This window comes from Cottoperca gobio, chromosome 12 (assembly GCF_900634415.1).
Source record: "Cottoperca gobio chromosome 12, fCotGob3.1, whole genome shotgun sequence".
NCBI lineage: Eukaryota > Metazoa > Chordata > Actinopteri > Perciformes > Bovichtidae > Cottoperca > Cottoperca gobio.
In genome coordinates this window covers 9,943,319-9,956,713 of record NC_041366.1, presented here as the reverse complement: position 1 = coordinate 9,956,713, position 13,395 = coordinate 9,943,319, and the positions used below count along the sequence as shown (strand labels likewise).

Below are 13,395 nucleotides of genomic sequence, written 5' to 3'. Positions count from 1 at the left end.
GGATGAAACCGATTGAGCTCCATATAGAGGCTAAAGGGATGGCAGGTTGAACTTTGACCTTTTGGGGAAGAGAGTTCATACCATTTGACAAGATGTGTTGCAGGATGTTGGCATGACTTTAATGGGTAACAGGAGGATGAGGGACTGTAGTTGAGTTAAATACTGACTGCTCTGTTCATGGGCTGTTTTATAGGCATTCTTTCTACTTCTCTGGCTTCTGTGTCCACACTACTTAACTATTCTCTCAACTTTTATGGCGAGTGTCCCTCTTATTTTTCTTCAGAAAAGGCTGTATATGAAGCTCACATAGGCAGGGAGAAAGGCTGTTTGCACATGGACAGAAGCAAAAAGATGGTAGAACACATAATAAAAGGTGTAAAAGGAGAAATATCCTACTGAAGCCACTTACCTGCTGTAGTCCTCTTTGTATAATAGGATTACAGTGACCAGGCCTCACACATTTTAGAGCTAACACATTTTATTTCACATATAATGGAAATGGAACAAACAAAACCTCGGAGGATTTAATACCCATTGACAATTTGTTGTTGTTGTTGAGTGTGTGAGAGAGGCTGAGAATGTGTGCGTGAGAACTATTAAATTATAGCAGAACTAAACCGTGAATACTGTATTGATTGATTTTCAACTCCTATTATAAAGAAGTGTGGATGAAATACAAACTGTATTGGTTGTTAACTGGAGCGGAGAGCTTTGGAGCTTCATCAAAGACTCGCAGAAGAATTGTGTCGAACACTCTGGTGACTCACTTGTTGCTTCGCATTTTCTGGGATGCCTAAAATGGTGAGACCTGGACTGACGACTATAGTTCTAGTAATGTTTCTGGGTAAACAACTTAGGTGACACTCTAATGCAGTAATGCTTTCTATTTTTAAACGAAAATATTGTCTACCCACAGCCGACTGTCACAGGTCGCATAATGTCTAGTGATGTTCCCTTCTCAGATTTAGAGGCTAAACAAGGTGAAATTATCCAATATTTTAGAATCAAAGCAAACATCAAGGGGATTGTTTTTTCTTTTATTATTTCTTACTGCATCTTGATAATCATCTTGTGACCCCTTGTTTTTATCTGTCAAAAGGAGGTCTGAGTCCTTAATATATTAAAAAGCCTTTAATATTGCATGGCTGGCTCCCACACATTTTGGCTTTAGGTCTTCATCATTGTTTTAATTCATAAAAGTGTGGATTTATAGACAGTAAATATAGCAGACTGCATGTACATTTTACACTGTAAGCAATGGCATTACATCTAAATGAGAAATGCCATGTCATTTTGGCGTCCCACGTTTAAAATAAGAAGAATAAGAAACTTATTTTAAGTCTTATTTTGATGCAAAGATTTATTAATTAGCACAACGTGAAAGTAAAAGTTGTGCTCTGCTGATTTGATTTTGGGTAACTCGTTTTTGTACAATTTTGACTTATATTTTGCTTTTAGGAGATGCACTGTAAATAAGGAGCACTCTTATTTTGATGCAATTATTTATACATTTGCAGGAATGGAGCACAACGTGGAAGGGAAATCAGTATCCTTTTTTTTTTATTTAAATGTGAAAGTGCAATACGAATGTTTTGTCCCTAAAATCAATAAATAATCGTGATGAATAACCATGATCTCAATATTGACTTTAAAAGAAAATCGTGATTATCATTTTGTCCATAATCATGCAGCCCTACTTCCTCTACAAGTGCCTCCTGCCTTTTTCTATATAACTCTTCATACACGTTCTGATCTCCTGATGATACACCTCTGTATATTCTGTGTGTGTTTACAGGGATTAGTTCTAAGATGGCAGTATACTCAGAACTGCAAGGAATTTGGTTGAGTGGTTTTGGAGGGGTGGTGGGGTTGTGTCTGACAATATCTGTAACTTTCCCAAGCCGATGATCCGACACCTACTTTCCGCTGTGATGGGCCAGCTGTGCGGAGGTGACAAGCAGGCCGGGTTTTATCTCTCCTCTCTGGCTCTCTTTCTTTACACAAGTGTTGTTTACGGCACTTTTCATGAGCGTGCACAACCAAGTGCAACACTATGAATGTTTTCCAGAAGAGATCGCTGGAACCACTATAAAGACTTTTGCCGTCTAACATGGTTGGACAACACGTTGTACAAACGTTCTTTTCTACCATAAAGTTTCCCTTTGTGAGCGTTAATGCAGTTTCTGTGTTGTTGCCTGAAACGGGCATTAGTAAGCATTACATACATACCCTAACATCCCAGGGCTTTTGTGTCTGTACAGTATGTGGCTGTGTGCACATCCCTGCAGTGTTTTACACCCACCTTTTGAAAAAACCAGTGTACAATGTACAGTGTAAAAGTGCACCACAGGAAGATGGGAAATATAAAGATGTTATATAATCACTATCATTATCATTTCTTCACTCTACCTGTTTACGTTCCCTGCTTTCACTAATCCTTTTTAAGTCTGCGTATCGTTGCATCAGAGTCTATTCTGAGGAATGCATTGTTTGATGTGTTGCACATGTTGGCACATAAATGATGATAAATTAGTATGAAGAGACCTAAAGGAACAGATACGTTGTTGGCAGGAGAAAGAAGTTCTGTTCAGTTCAGTATTCTGTATTCTGTATTTCATACGTACATAATACCAAAGAAATTGATTCTGTGTGTATTAATGTATTCCACATTCTCTCATCTTTACTCTGCTGTTGCAGAAGTTCCTCCGCACTGCTTCATTTCTAAATTAAAACAACTTGGGGAGATCAAAGTGTCTCATTAAGAGGCAAATACAAATCCCACAAAAAGCAGCGATATGTCAGACAACCACACTTTCAACGCACCTCGCCGGGTGAATGCATGAATACTTTTAATATATAATAAATCATCCTGCAAATAAACAACAGTTAGTATAATCCTGGTTATTTTTTAATGCAGGCTTATAATTGTGATCTCAATTCAACCAATATTACACAAACCTCTCACTGTTCAGGTAATGCTCATATCCAGTACAAGATGTGTGGCCTGCTATCTTAACATCGCATCCAGCTCCACCTCGTCCGTCTGTCTGACGCTCGCTCGCTCGCTCTCTTTGTTCTTGTCTAAGATCTCTTCTCCCTTATGCCCATCTGACTCCTTGACCTTTGAGTGATAAGGAGGACCAGCTGACAAGATCCGCTTTATGTGCCCATCTCTCAACCAGCTCTCTTCAACCCCCTTTCTCCCACTCTTTTTATAAAGCATATGACAATGAAAAATGGCCGTGTCGAACGAGGCAAAACCAGCGATAAATTAAATAGATCATTAAATGACATTGAACGTGTGTCAATTGTGGCGGCTACAGTCTCACAGAAATGAAAGAACAATGATTATTCGCCATAAAATCTTGATCTTTATACATGGTGCTGTATAATGAAGGAGGCTCCTGCTTTTCCTATTTCGTAAAGGTTTTACGATTGAAAAAGTCTTTACTGTGTGGCTTCTATTACACTAAGTTTTATTAGGGAAAAATATATGTCAAGAAATGCAGTTTCTGCAAATTGTGCCATTTTCTTCCCGTTGACCCCTTCTATCTGCTTCTGACAAGGAATCCTTCCATCACTTGATTAAAATATCCTGTTAAGATGATTGGTCCCTCCCTGCTACCCAAGACTCCTTTTCATTCCTTTTAAAGAAGCCCGTCTATATTGGTGAGTGCGTGCACAATAAATTATAAAGCTTTAACGTTATTATCAATACCCATTATTTTGCCAGGACTTCATCATTAAACTAAAAAAATAGACCCAAATTACTTTTTGTGTTTATCAAACTCCAGAATGAACTATAAAACATTCGTCTTCGTTTTCATTCTTATAAATTGAAACACTTTATTTTTCAAGTATTTCTCCTTAATGAATTCCACATTGGGCTTTTTTCTCTTTAAGATTTGGTAAATCTACATTTTTAGTATAAAACCTTAAACTATTAAACGTGTCCTTTTAGTATAAATACGCTCTCTTTGTTGGCTTGAAAAGTGGCAGTTAGAAAGTTGTGTTTTTGTCCTCCATATAAAACAGTAGTTGCGGTCAGTTTGAATTAGGAAACATGTTTTTACACTGGAAAAAAGTAGCTAACAGGAACTTGTAAATCCAGTCCGGTGATCTTCCCACAACTCTCCCCCTTTATTGATTGAAGTCTCCGTAAAAGTTGGCAATAAAACACACACCAGGAGATGCAACTACACACTACGCACACGGACCCTCGTTTCTAAAAGAACATACATCCATTTTCAGGAAAGTCCGATGGAATAAGGCCAATAGGAATCATGGGATGCCTTTATGTGTATGTGTCTGCTTTTTCTTCTTCTTTTTTCTTTTTTTATGGTCGGTGTTATTCATGCAGTTCATGCATGACTCACATTTACACACTCCTCTTGTGATGTGTGAAATCAGTCAGTGGTTTGGTTTGATGTTTACAAGGCTGTACGACAGAAGGCTCCCTTGAGGAGGAACAGATCTTAGGACTCAAGAAGACCTCCTCATCAGAGGTCTCCTTCCTTCTCCCTCAGTGTCTTGCAATCGTCTTCCCTTTTTTTTTCTTCCATTAGCCCGCAAGTCTTCTCTCACCTTTTCTCTCTCTGTAGTGTGTCTCCTCTGAGTGAGGTGCTTTATGGGGTTTAGTTCTTCAGACTTTGTTTTGCTCTCACTGACACTCACTGTACAATCACCTTTCTGAGCAGCAGGCAGTTCTGACAGTTAGATAGATGACAGAGTTTGGGATTCTTGACAGTGTAGAACGACCTTGCTATGTGTACACAAACACACGATGCAATGACATACAACTCTCTCACAAACAACCCTATCGCCAGATTGAACGTTGATGTTGGACGATTTGGAAAAACTCCAGATTGTGTTCAATGACAACGTTTTTAACATTCAGCGCCAGCCTTCTTTGCCTCGACTGCCACACTGTTGCTTTCCCGCTTATGTTGAATAAAGGTCACACTGGTTCCTGCATCGAATGCTTACATTAGGCGTAAATCATACTATGCAGATTTGTTGAATATAAAGATCATTTCTAGGTGTAGTGCTGACTGCTGAGGTGTGCCCAGAGGAGGAATCCTGTATCCGGACCTTTCCTCTAGCATACCTATCATAAGGTTGACATTGTTGTTTTTTTAGTGGAATGTCTCGACTACTATTGGATTCAAAGATTTAACATTCAAAGGAATTATTGTCATATGCACAACAGCTACAGCGTAGTTTTTGGCAGGCTCCAACAGTGCAACATACAGTATACTTAATAAGACATAAAAAATAAATAAGTAACTAAAATAGTGCTGGATTGCCATCACATTTGGTACACACACTCATGTCCCCTTCAGGATGAATTATTATACCTTTGGCGATCTCCAGACTTTTGATGTAGAGTCACCAGCAGGTTATATTTTCCCTTTTTTGATTTCTTTGGTTTAAGTCCAATTAGCTGCAAAACTAATGACATTTCCGTCTCAACTGTACTTAGTATTTCGTGCTAATTAACAAATATTAGCGTTCTAACATGCTACCCTAAAAGAGATTAACACATCATGAGCATGTTTATATGCTGATGTTAGCAATTAGCTCAAAACGCCAGTGTGCCTAAGTACATACCCAAGGAGGCGCGAGCATAACTTTAGTTCAACCCTTGACCTTCTGGAAAAAGGCCAAAGTACATTTAGTAATTAACAACTTGATGCACATGTTTTATAGGGAAACAATTTTACATAAACATAGTGAAAGGTGTTTTCGTAAATTAGCTTTTATCTGCTTAATTGAGCAAAATAAAATAAAAACAAGAAATGGTTAGATGTAAGTATGGGCAATGTTTATACATTTCTTGTACCAAGTGATAATGTGTCAAGGACAATTATCCCCCTTGTTTACCTCCGCATTTCTCTCATGTAGCCTTTTAAATAAGTGTTACACGAGAACCTTTTAAGTTCTTGAGCCTGTTGTTTGCTTGTTTGGTGAATCCGCAGTTATTTGGACAATTCCAGAAACTTTTATGCTGACCACAGCAGAGCAACGGAAACACGATGGCTTACTAACTGTACAAAGAAGAGATTTTATTGTTCAGAAAAAAATAGCTCGCTACAGAGGCAGCAGGCTTGGCAAAGCATGTTTTCTGAAAACATGCCTCTTATGTGAGTTACAAGAATATGGGAATACTGAAGTGTTAGACATCATTTTGTGCCATAGTTTCCTGCGTCTGCATGTCTTAATAATGCATGATTAAATAAGACTGGAGTCTCAGCCATCTGCGTCAGCCCCCTCGTGCTGCAGTTAATCACAGATTTAGAGAGAATAAACTCACACGGGGAGGCTTCAGTTCTTTTATCATATATTTTCTGTCTTTGCATGAGACTGGGATGTTTCCCCTCTCTTCACTCTTCCTTTCTCTTTTCTCATTATTCTTTTAGGATCTAATGATCAAATGTGACCTTCAGTTTCTCGCATACTGAGAATTTGTTCCAAGGACTCCGAGCATTAGCAGCGCCTTACCGACTTCATCTGTGGATTAAGACACTCGTGGTGGTTTATGCATGGTGCTGATTGTTGAAATGCATGTTCCGTAATGTATACCATGCATGTCTCTCCACTGTGTTAGATACAGGCTGCCACTGCACTGATAAATACATATCTAACAACTTTAAGTAGTCTTTCATTTGGATTATCCCCAATAGCAGATCACCTGTCCTAGATGGTATAGTGTGTTTTAATTAGAAAGTAGCAATGATCTTTTGTTTAAATGCAGATATTGCACTCAAACTATTGGAATTATTATTGGAGGTATTATTTGCCCGGTAGTTTGTCTTTTATTTTATTTTATTTGTAATTACTTGAACTAATTATTCTCCCACTTAGTATGTCCATAAATGTTCTAATGTATTACCTTGCCTCATGTCATGCACCTTGAATTGCGTCGGCTATACAACACATATTGCCTTGCCTTCAGCTACTTTAAAGCCGACAAAGCCGGCACTTATGATTGATGCTCTCTTCGTGGTTTCAACACCAACCTGCGTGCAGAAATTGCTCAGTTGTTTTTAAAATGCCTTCAAGGTCATACAAGCTGAGTGTGAATGTTTACATGGTATTTCAATGTATGTCAGTTTTCTGGATATGCAGACCCTAGTTGATGTAACACATGTGGTATAAAAACAGCTTTTTAGCAGTAGCAGGGTGGTGAGGTGAAATCAATTCTAATAAAGGGGCTAGGTTCAAGTGTTAGCAAACTGCTCCTTGAAAACGATGCAGAATCTATAGCAGCTGTAGGGGTGGTGTTCTGTAGCTGACCCTGTGCTGCTCCTGCCCTGTTGTCGGAAAGGACATACACGGACATTTTACAACAGGGATCAATATGGTGTGACCAAAAAAGAGAGAGTTTAAACTTGTATTTAGCTTTATGATCAATAAGTCATAAACATAAAATAGGCACTGCTTTCCAAAAAAACAAAAAAGCCTTTAATAAATGGGCTTAGGGCCTACACGTTTCAATTCACCGTCTTCTTCAGGGTCTATAGCTCACACAGCTAAGTACAAGTGTAACCTGTTTTTTTATACCTGCATTTATGAAGTTGCCCTCCTCAGCCAATCTGGCATTTGTTCTCTCTTTCGGGATCAATAATGCCTGATATCATTATTTCTTTCTTAACATCCTGCCAAAACGTTCAGTTTGCTGACACTGTGGGTGGGTTGGTTGGCTTTTGAACCTTAAAGTGCTTTGCTAGAACCTCCAGCTCGGCCTAAGCTGCCCCTGAATCCCAATGCCTTTGACCCAGACCACACGTACACAACATGTCAGTCTCAGTCTTTGATGCAGTTCAGACTCCAGAATCAGCCGGGTTTCTTTTATCTTTCCAGTTTTCCGACAACTAACACATTTAGTTCTGTCATTAATGTTTTCTTTGTTTGTCATCTATATAACCTTTTAACTGCCGTGTCTGTGATAATATACTTTCAGTACGTCTCATCCACCTTTTTATATCTAAACAAGGCTCCAACCACCTGGTGTGAGCGCAGATGCTAAAGCACATCATCAGAGAGACAGTAACTTTAGTTTTATTAGTAAATGAAAAGAGGCAGGTCTCCGTGACATTTATCAGGAAATTAAAATAAAAGATGGGGTGTTTGAACACAGGCTTATTTTGTAGTCATCAGATTTAAAATATAATTCAGTGCTCATACATTGGGTTTACTGAAAACAAGAACTCAACGCTGCAAGGTTTATTGTCTAAGTCATTATTTATTCAAGCTTGTTTGATGCTGCTTCCTGTACGCAGTCAAACTTCTTCAAGAACAGTTTTTCTTTCACATTATCCCAGATGACACTTGGGGTCCTTTTTATTCTGTAAACTCTCTAAGAGCCATGGATGAGGAGGCAAATATGAACTGTCAACAGACAGCTTTGTAAGAACTAAAGTCAATTATTAAGTTAATGCAATGTCCCCAATGTTGTCAATCTAGAACAGTTGCTATTGATCTGTGTCACTCATCACTAATGAAAGCTGATCAAAAACCCATTAGAAAGCCGATGTGTCAGACTGGCGAACAATGAGGTGGAGCAGAGAGAGAGAGAGAGAGAGAGAGACAGACAGACAGACAGACAGACAGACAGACAGACAGACAGACAATAACAATTTACAACAATTGACTTTAAAATGTATCTATGAGGAAGCTAATAGATGTTTGAATTCACACAACTTAAATATGACAAAGCTATCCCATGACCGTATTGGAAACCAAAGGAAAGACTATTCCGCACTTATAACACAAGATGAAAAAAAAACTTTTTATATATGACAGAACAGACATTGAGTAGTACAAAATAAGTTTGCAAGTAAAAAAATACAAATCAATCCAACAGTAAGGAAACGGATGAATAGGGTCTTTTTTACAGAAGACATTTTGATATGGGAAAAGCAAATGTGCAAATAATGAAATGAATGATCTTACTAGGACACTAAAACCATCCTTAATGTTATTATCAACACCACTGTGATGAAAAGTCAAAGCTGCTCTAAACAACGCCCACAGAGATCACAGACAGACCATGAGTTTTTTTACTCCATTCTCCCCCAACTTTTACTTCTGATAAACTATTAAACATTCTGTTCACACCAAATATAGAAAATCTATTTGTAAAATTAAACACTGTGTGTTTGTTCTTTTTTTACTTTCACACTTGTTTGATTAATTTAGCTTCTAATCCAGTGTTTGTTTTTCGTCTCAGCAGTGTGTGATGATTCTGACTAATGTCTATATGTGTATGTGAGTCAATGTATTTCTACACATCCTGCACAAAACTGTGCTTTCTCATTAAAACAGTTATATCGTACATATTTGTTAAAGTGCTTTTTATAGTATCTTTATCAGATCTTTGGGGGGAATTTTTCTATTAGATGTGTATGTTCTTGACATTTGCAGTAATGTAATACATTTAATAACTTTATTTATATATCACCTTTTATTAAAAAAGTGCTTTTAATAATAATGACAAAAAACAATAATATGAATAGTTGATACAATAAAAACAATAACATGTTTATTGTATACATAAACAAGACACATTCCTTGTAAGTGAATAACCTACTTGGCAATTAGCCTTATTCTTATTAGTTTAGATAACATTACACCAGGAATATATATATATATATATACATATATATATATATATATATATATATATATATATATATATATATATATATATATGTTATAGCAGTAAAAGCAGGTGTCACTAATAATGTGTTGTATGGCTGTGTTATATTTAAGTGCCCCTGTAAGCCATGAACAGTGAGCCAACCTCTATAACACCTACATGGAATTCAGCCTTTATGAATGTTATCAGTTGCACCTGTGTTTTGCCTTTTTATTTATTTTTATTTTAATGTTTCATTTTGTGTTGAGACGTTATGGGGCTTTATGGTGTCATTTCGAGGAATTATGTGTACACACTGTTGCTTTCAGACGTAAAGCTCTCACATAACCTGAATGTGTATAGACGCACAGTATCCTCAGACAGTAAATATGAACAGGTGTCAGACCTTCTCTGCAGCTTTGGGATACTTGAAGTCCTTGAAATGCCTGGGATTACTCTTGAACTCTTTGTCTACTATTTCCCTTCCAGGACTGGCTGAGCAAGTTTGGCTACCTCCCGCCCCCTGACCCAGTGACTGGTCAGCTCCAGACCAAGGAGGCGCTGACCAAGGCCATCAAAGCCATGCAGAAGTACGGAGGGCTGAAGGAGACCGGCGTCTTAGGTATGCCGCTGTGTTTGTGTGCCATTGTGGGTTAAAGGGTCGACTGTGAGAGAGTTTATTTTCACATAATGTGTACCTGTGGAAGAAAATATAAGGTACTGCCTACAATTTAAGACAATCCAAGCGACACAAACACAAAAAAATACGGCTCCAGTCACTGAGTTGAGTCAATCATTTTGACACAGCAACCATTGAACATTAGAAAGGTGAAATTTTACTCCAGCTCTCTTGTATTGGATCGCATTAGATTGCACAGATGTCTACACGCCTCGAGACACCATAAAAACATAAATCATACTTGCTGTCACACACATAGTAGAATGACGGTACTGCATGCAATGTGATTGATTATAGGGGTGTAAAACAGGATAACAATATATTGATTGGTATACTGTCTGCTATTGTCTTGTACACATAAGTTCTCACACATGCAGTACATACTGTCACGCACAAACACTGCAATTCCTTTCTACATATAATATCATTCTTTATCATACACACCGCTACTCCATCTCACATACACAACTGTAAAGCATAGAAATCATGATACTATGTTTGATTTTAAGACAGTGTTGCGTGTGCGTGAGCAACTATAATTTATTTAACGGTAGTGTGCGAGAGGGAGTACGATTGTGCATGTAAGAGGGTATCGTTCGGATAATGTACGATTTATGGCCTTCGCCATAACCTCCTGCACATGCACATATGTATGCATGTGGGCACATAGAGTATGAGTTACAGCTCCTGAAGCAGTCATTTGCCAACAGATGTTGAACCGTAGCGGTGGTTGTCTTATGTATTGTATTCATGTGGTCAAGTTACTAGCTGTCATAAAACTAAAGTGATAAAGTTGTATTTACGGTGTTATATTCATATTAGGTTGAACTCCATTAGTCTGCATCATAATTATACCTCTCCTCTCCTCAACAGACCAAGCCACGCTGGGTCTAATGAAAACACCCAGATGTTCCCTGCCAGATGTTTCTGAGGCGGAGGTGACAATGGGCCGTAGGAAAAGAGACTTGAGCCCTCAGAACAAATGGAGTAAGAGGCATCTATCATGGAGGTAGGGATGAATGAAATACACAAACACCATTACACCATTTCTTTGTTTTAGATGAGATCATTGAGTCAATGGAAATGTGTCCAATTCATCCTGCTAGGCTGGAGGGAACCAAACGCTAAAATTAAGGATACAATTCAAGTATGATGTTGTACAAATACATACTACAATGTTTCAGTGTTTGTGTTTCAGTTCAATAGGTGAAGGTGTGTCAAATATCTAAGCTTAACACAATTTTGTTCAATAAAACTCACATAAGTGCAATGCATTGAGCCATAAATCATGAAACATCACATTTCCTCCTATTTTCTCCTCCATCTGTGCACCCTTTGGTAGATTAGATTAGATCTTTTGGTTTCTGGATCAATTTTGGCTCCAAGGAAGAGCATGAAATGCATGGGATGGTTTTTGCACACAGACGGTAATTGCATTTCCAGGTCTTTGCCGTTCTACTCCGATACCAAGTCGTTTGCATGATTCCTTAAGATAAAAGGCTTTGTCACAGAGTCATTCTGCAGTTCATACTGTACATGACAAAATGATATAGTCACGTTAAGTGCAGCTGGACCATCTGTCAGGCATACAGCTTAGTGTTAGAGAGCAGAGGAGGAGGCAGTGAAACATATGTTTGGCCTGTGCTGATTCACACACACTGTTAGTGGTGATTCAACAAGGCGATGACCTAAGCTGGTGTGTTAGCCAGTCTGTGTAATATGTGTGTACTCATGCGGCTAAAGCATAGGAAGTATAAAAGGTGAAGCTGGGGAGGGATATGCATTGCTACGCCTCTAGCCCCGCCCTAAAGCACACCCTGCTTTATTGTCTATTTTACTCTAAATTACTCCATCATATATACAATAAACATCACGCTGTATTGAAGAAGACTTGAAAGTGGTGATTGAGACTATAAACTCTTTAGAAAAATGTTTACTGAGGTAATAAATCAAGTGAAAAGAAGTTCTCAAAGACTTCTTTTTGCAACCGGAGGAGTCGCCACCTGCTGGCCATTACATACAGTCTGTTGGCAAAAGACAACAATGTACACATTAATGCAGTAGATACAAACACACACATGCACACACAAGCAAATGCAGACACAAGTGGTACACAGAAGCAATGCAATACAAATACACCCACACTGCCCTCTCCCACATGAGGTTAGATATTCTCTCTCTCCTTGCGGGTGAGAGGTGTTTGTAAAGGGTCAGTGCTTCTCAGTCAGTCAGCCATCAGCCGAAGGTCATGACAGCGGCTCATACACTAGCCACTGTAGCACAACGTTTGATAAAAAATCTCCACAATGCTCTCTTTGCCCATTCAATGGCAGTGACCTCGCCCAGAACAGTGTTGTTACTGATATGAGGAGTCAGTCTTGAACTAACTTGTTTTCGTGTTTTATCATCATTTAGCTGGCAGATCAAGTGACAGTTAACTTGTGCTTCGCAGTGCATTTCGGCCACAACTGTCTGCACGCACAGTGATTAATTGCTCAGCCGGTATTGGATGTAAGTTTTGGACATGCAAAGTTTATAATTACGCTTTCAAAAACAGCCACTAAATGTTGTGATTACACCTGCGGCAGAATGTAGGTATTCATCTTTGGCAACTGCATAAACAAAAAACATAGAAAAACAAGATTTTGTCATTGTTACCACAGCAACATCCGATGCTGCTCTTCAAAACACAGTACTGTACCGTCATCGTTTAGTTGTTGTATTGTCCTTCTCTTACTGACTGCTAGTATTGAACCATTTTCCACAAGTGTAAGTGGTTGAATTGCTTTAGTTTAGATGAGGAGCAGGGTGTGTACTGCTGTTGACAGGTCAGCACAGCATCTCAGCTCAGTGGGGTGTTGCTTCCCCAGGAGCTGCAGTGTATACCTGACAGCAGGAACACAATGAAACAGACAGGTATGCTTTCAGAATATATGATGCTGAGATATTGTTTATCAAGAAAGTCATATTGGTTCACAAATGCATGTACAGCGTTGAAAATGCATGCGAGCGCAAATCAAAGGTGGCAGTAATCAGTTGGTACTACTTAGACAAGTAAATATGGACCTGAGAAAGG

At 38.6% G+C, this 13,395-nt stretch overlaps 1 protein-coding gene across 1 annotated transcript in view; it reads left to right on the top strand.

The window, feature by feature from the left end:
- The window catches only part of mmp17a (matrix metallopeptidase 17a), a 66,837-nt gene that overhangs the window by 26,671 nt on the left and 26,771 nt on the right, over positions 1–13,395 (top strand). Inside the window, exons 2-3 of the mRNA XM_029444018.1 lie at positions 10,130–10,262; positions 11,193–11,328. Coding sequence (XP_029299878.1) covers positions 10,130–10,262; positions 11,193–11,328 — 269 coding nt within the window. The remainder of the gene's footprint in view (positions 1–10,129; positions 10,263–11,192; positions 11,329–13,395) is intronic.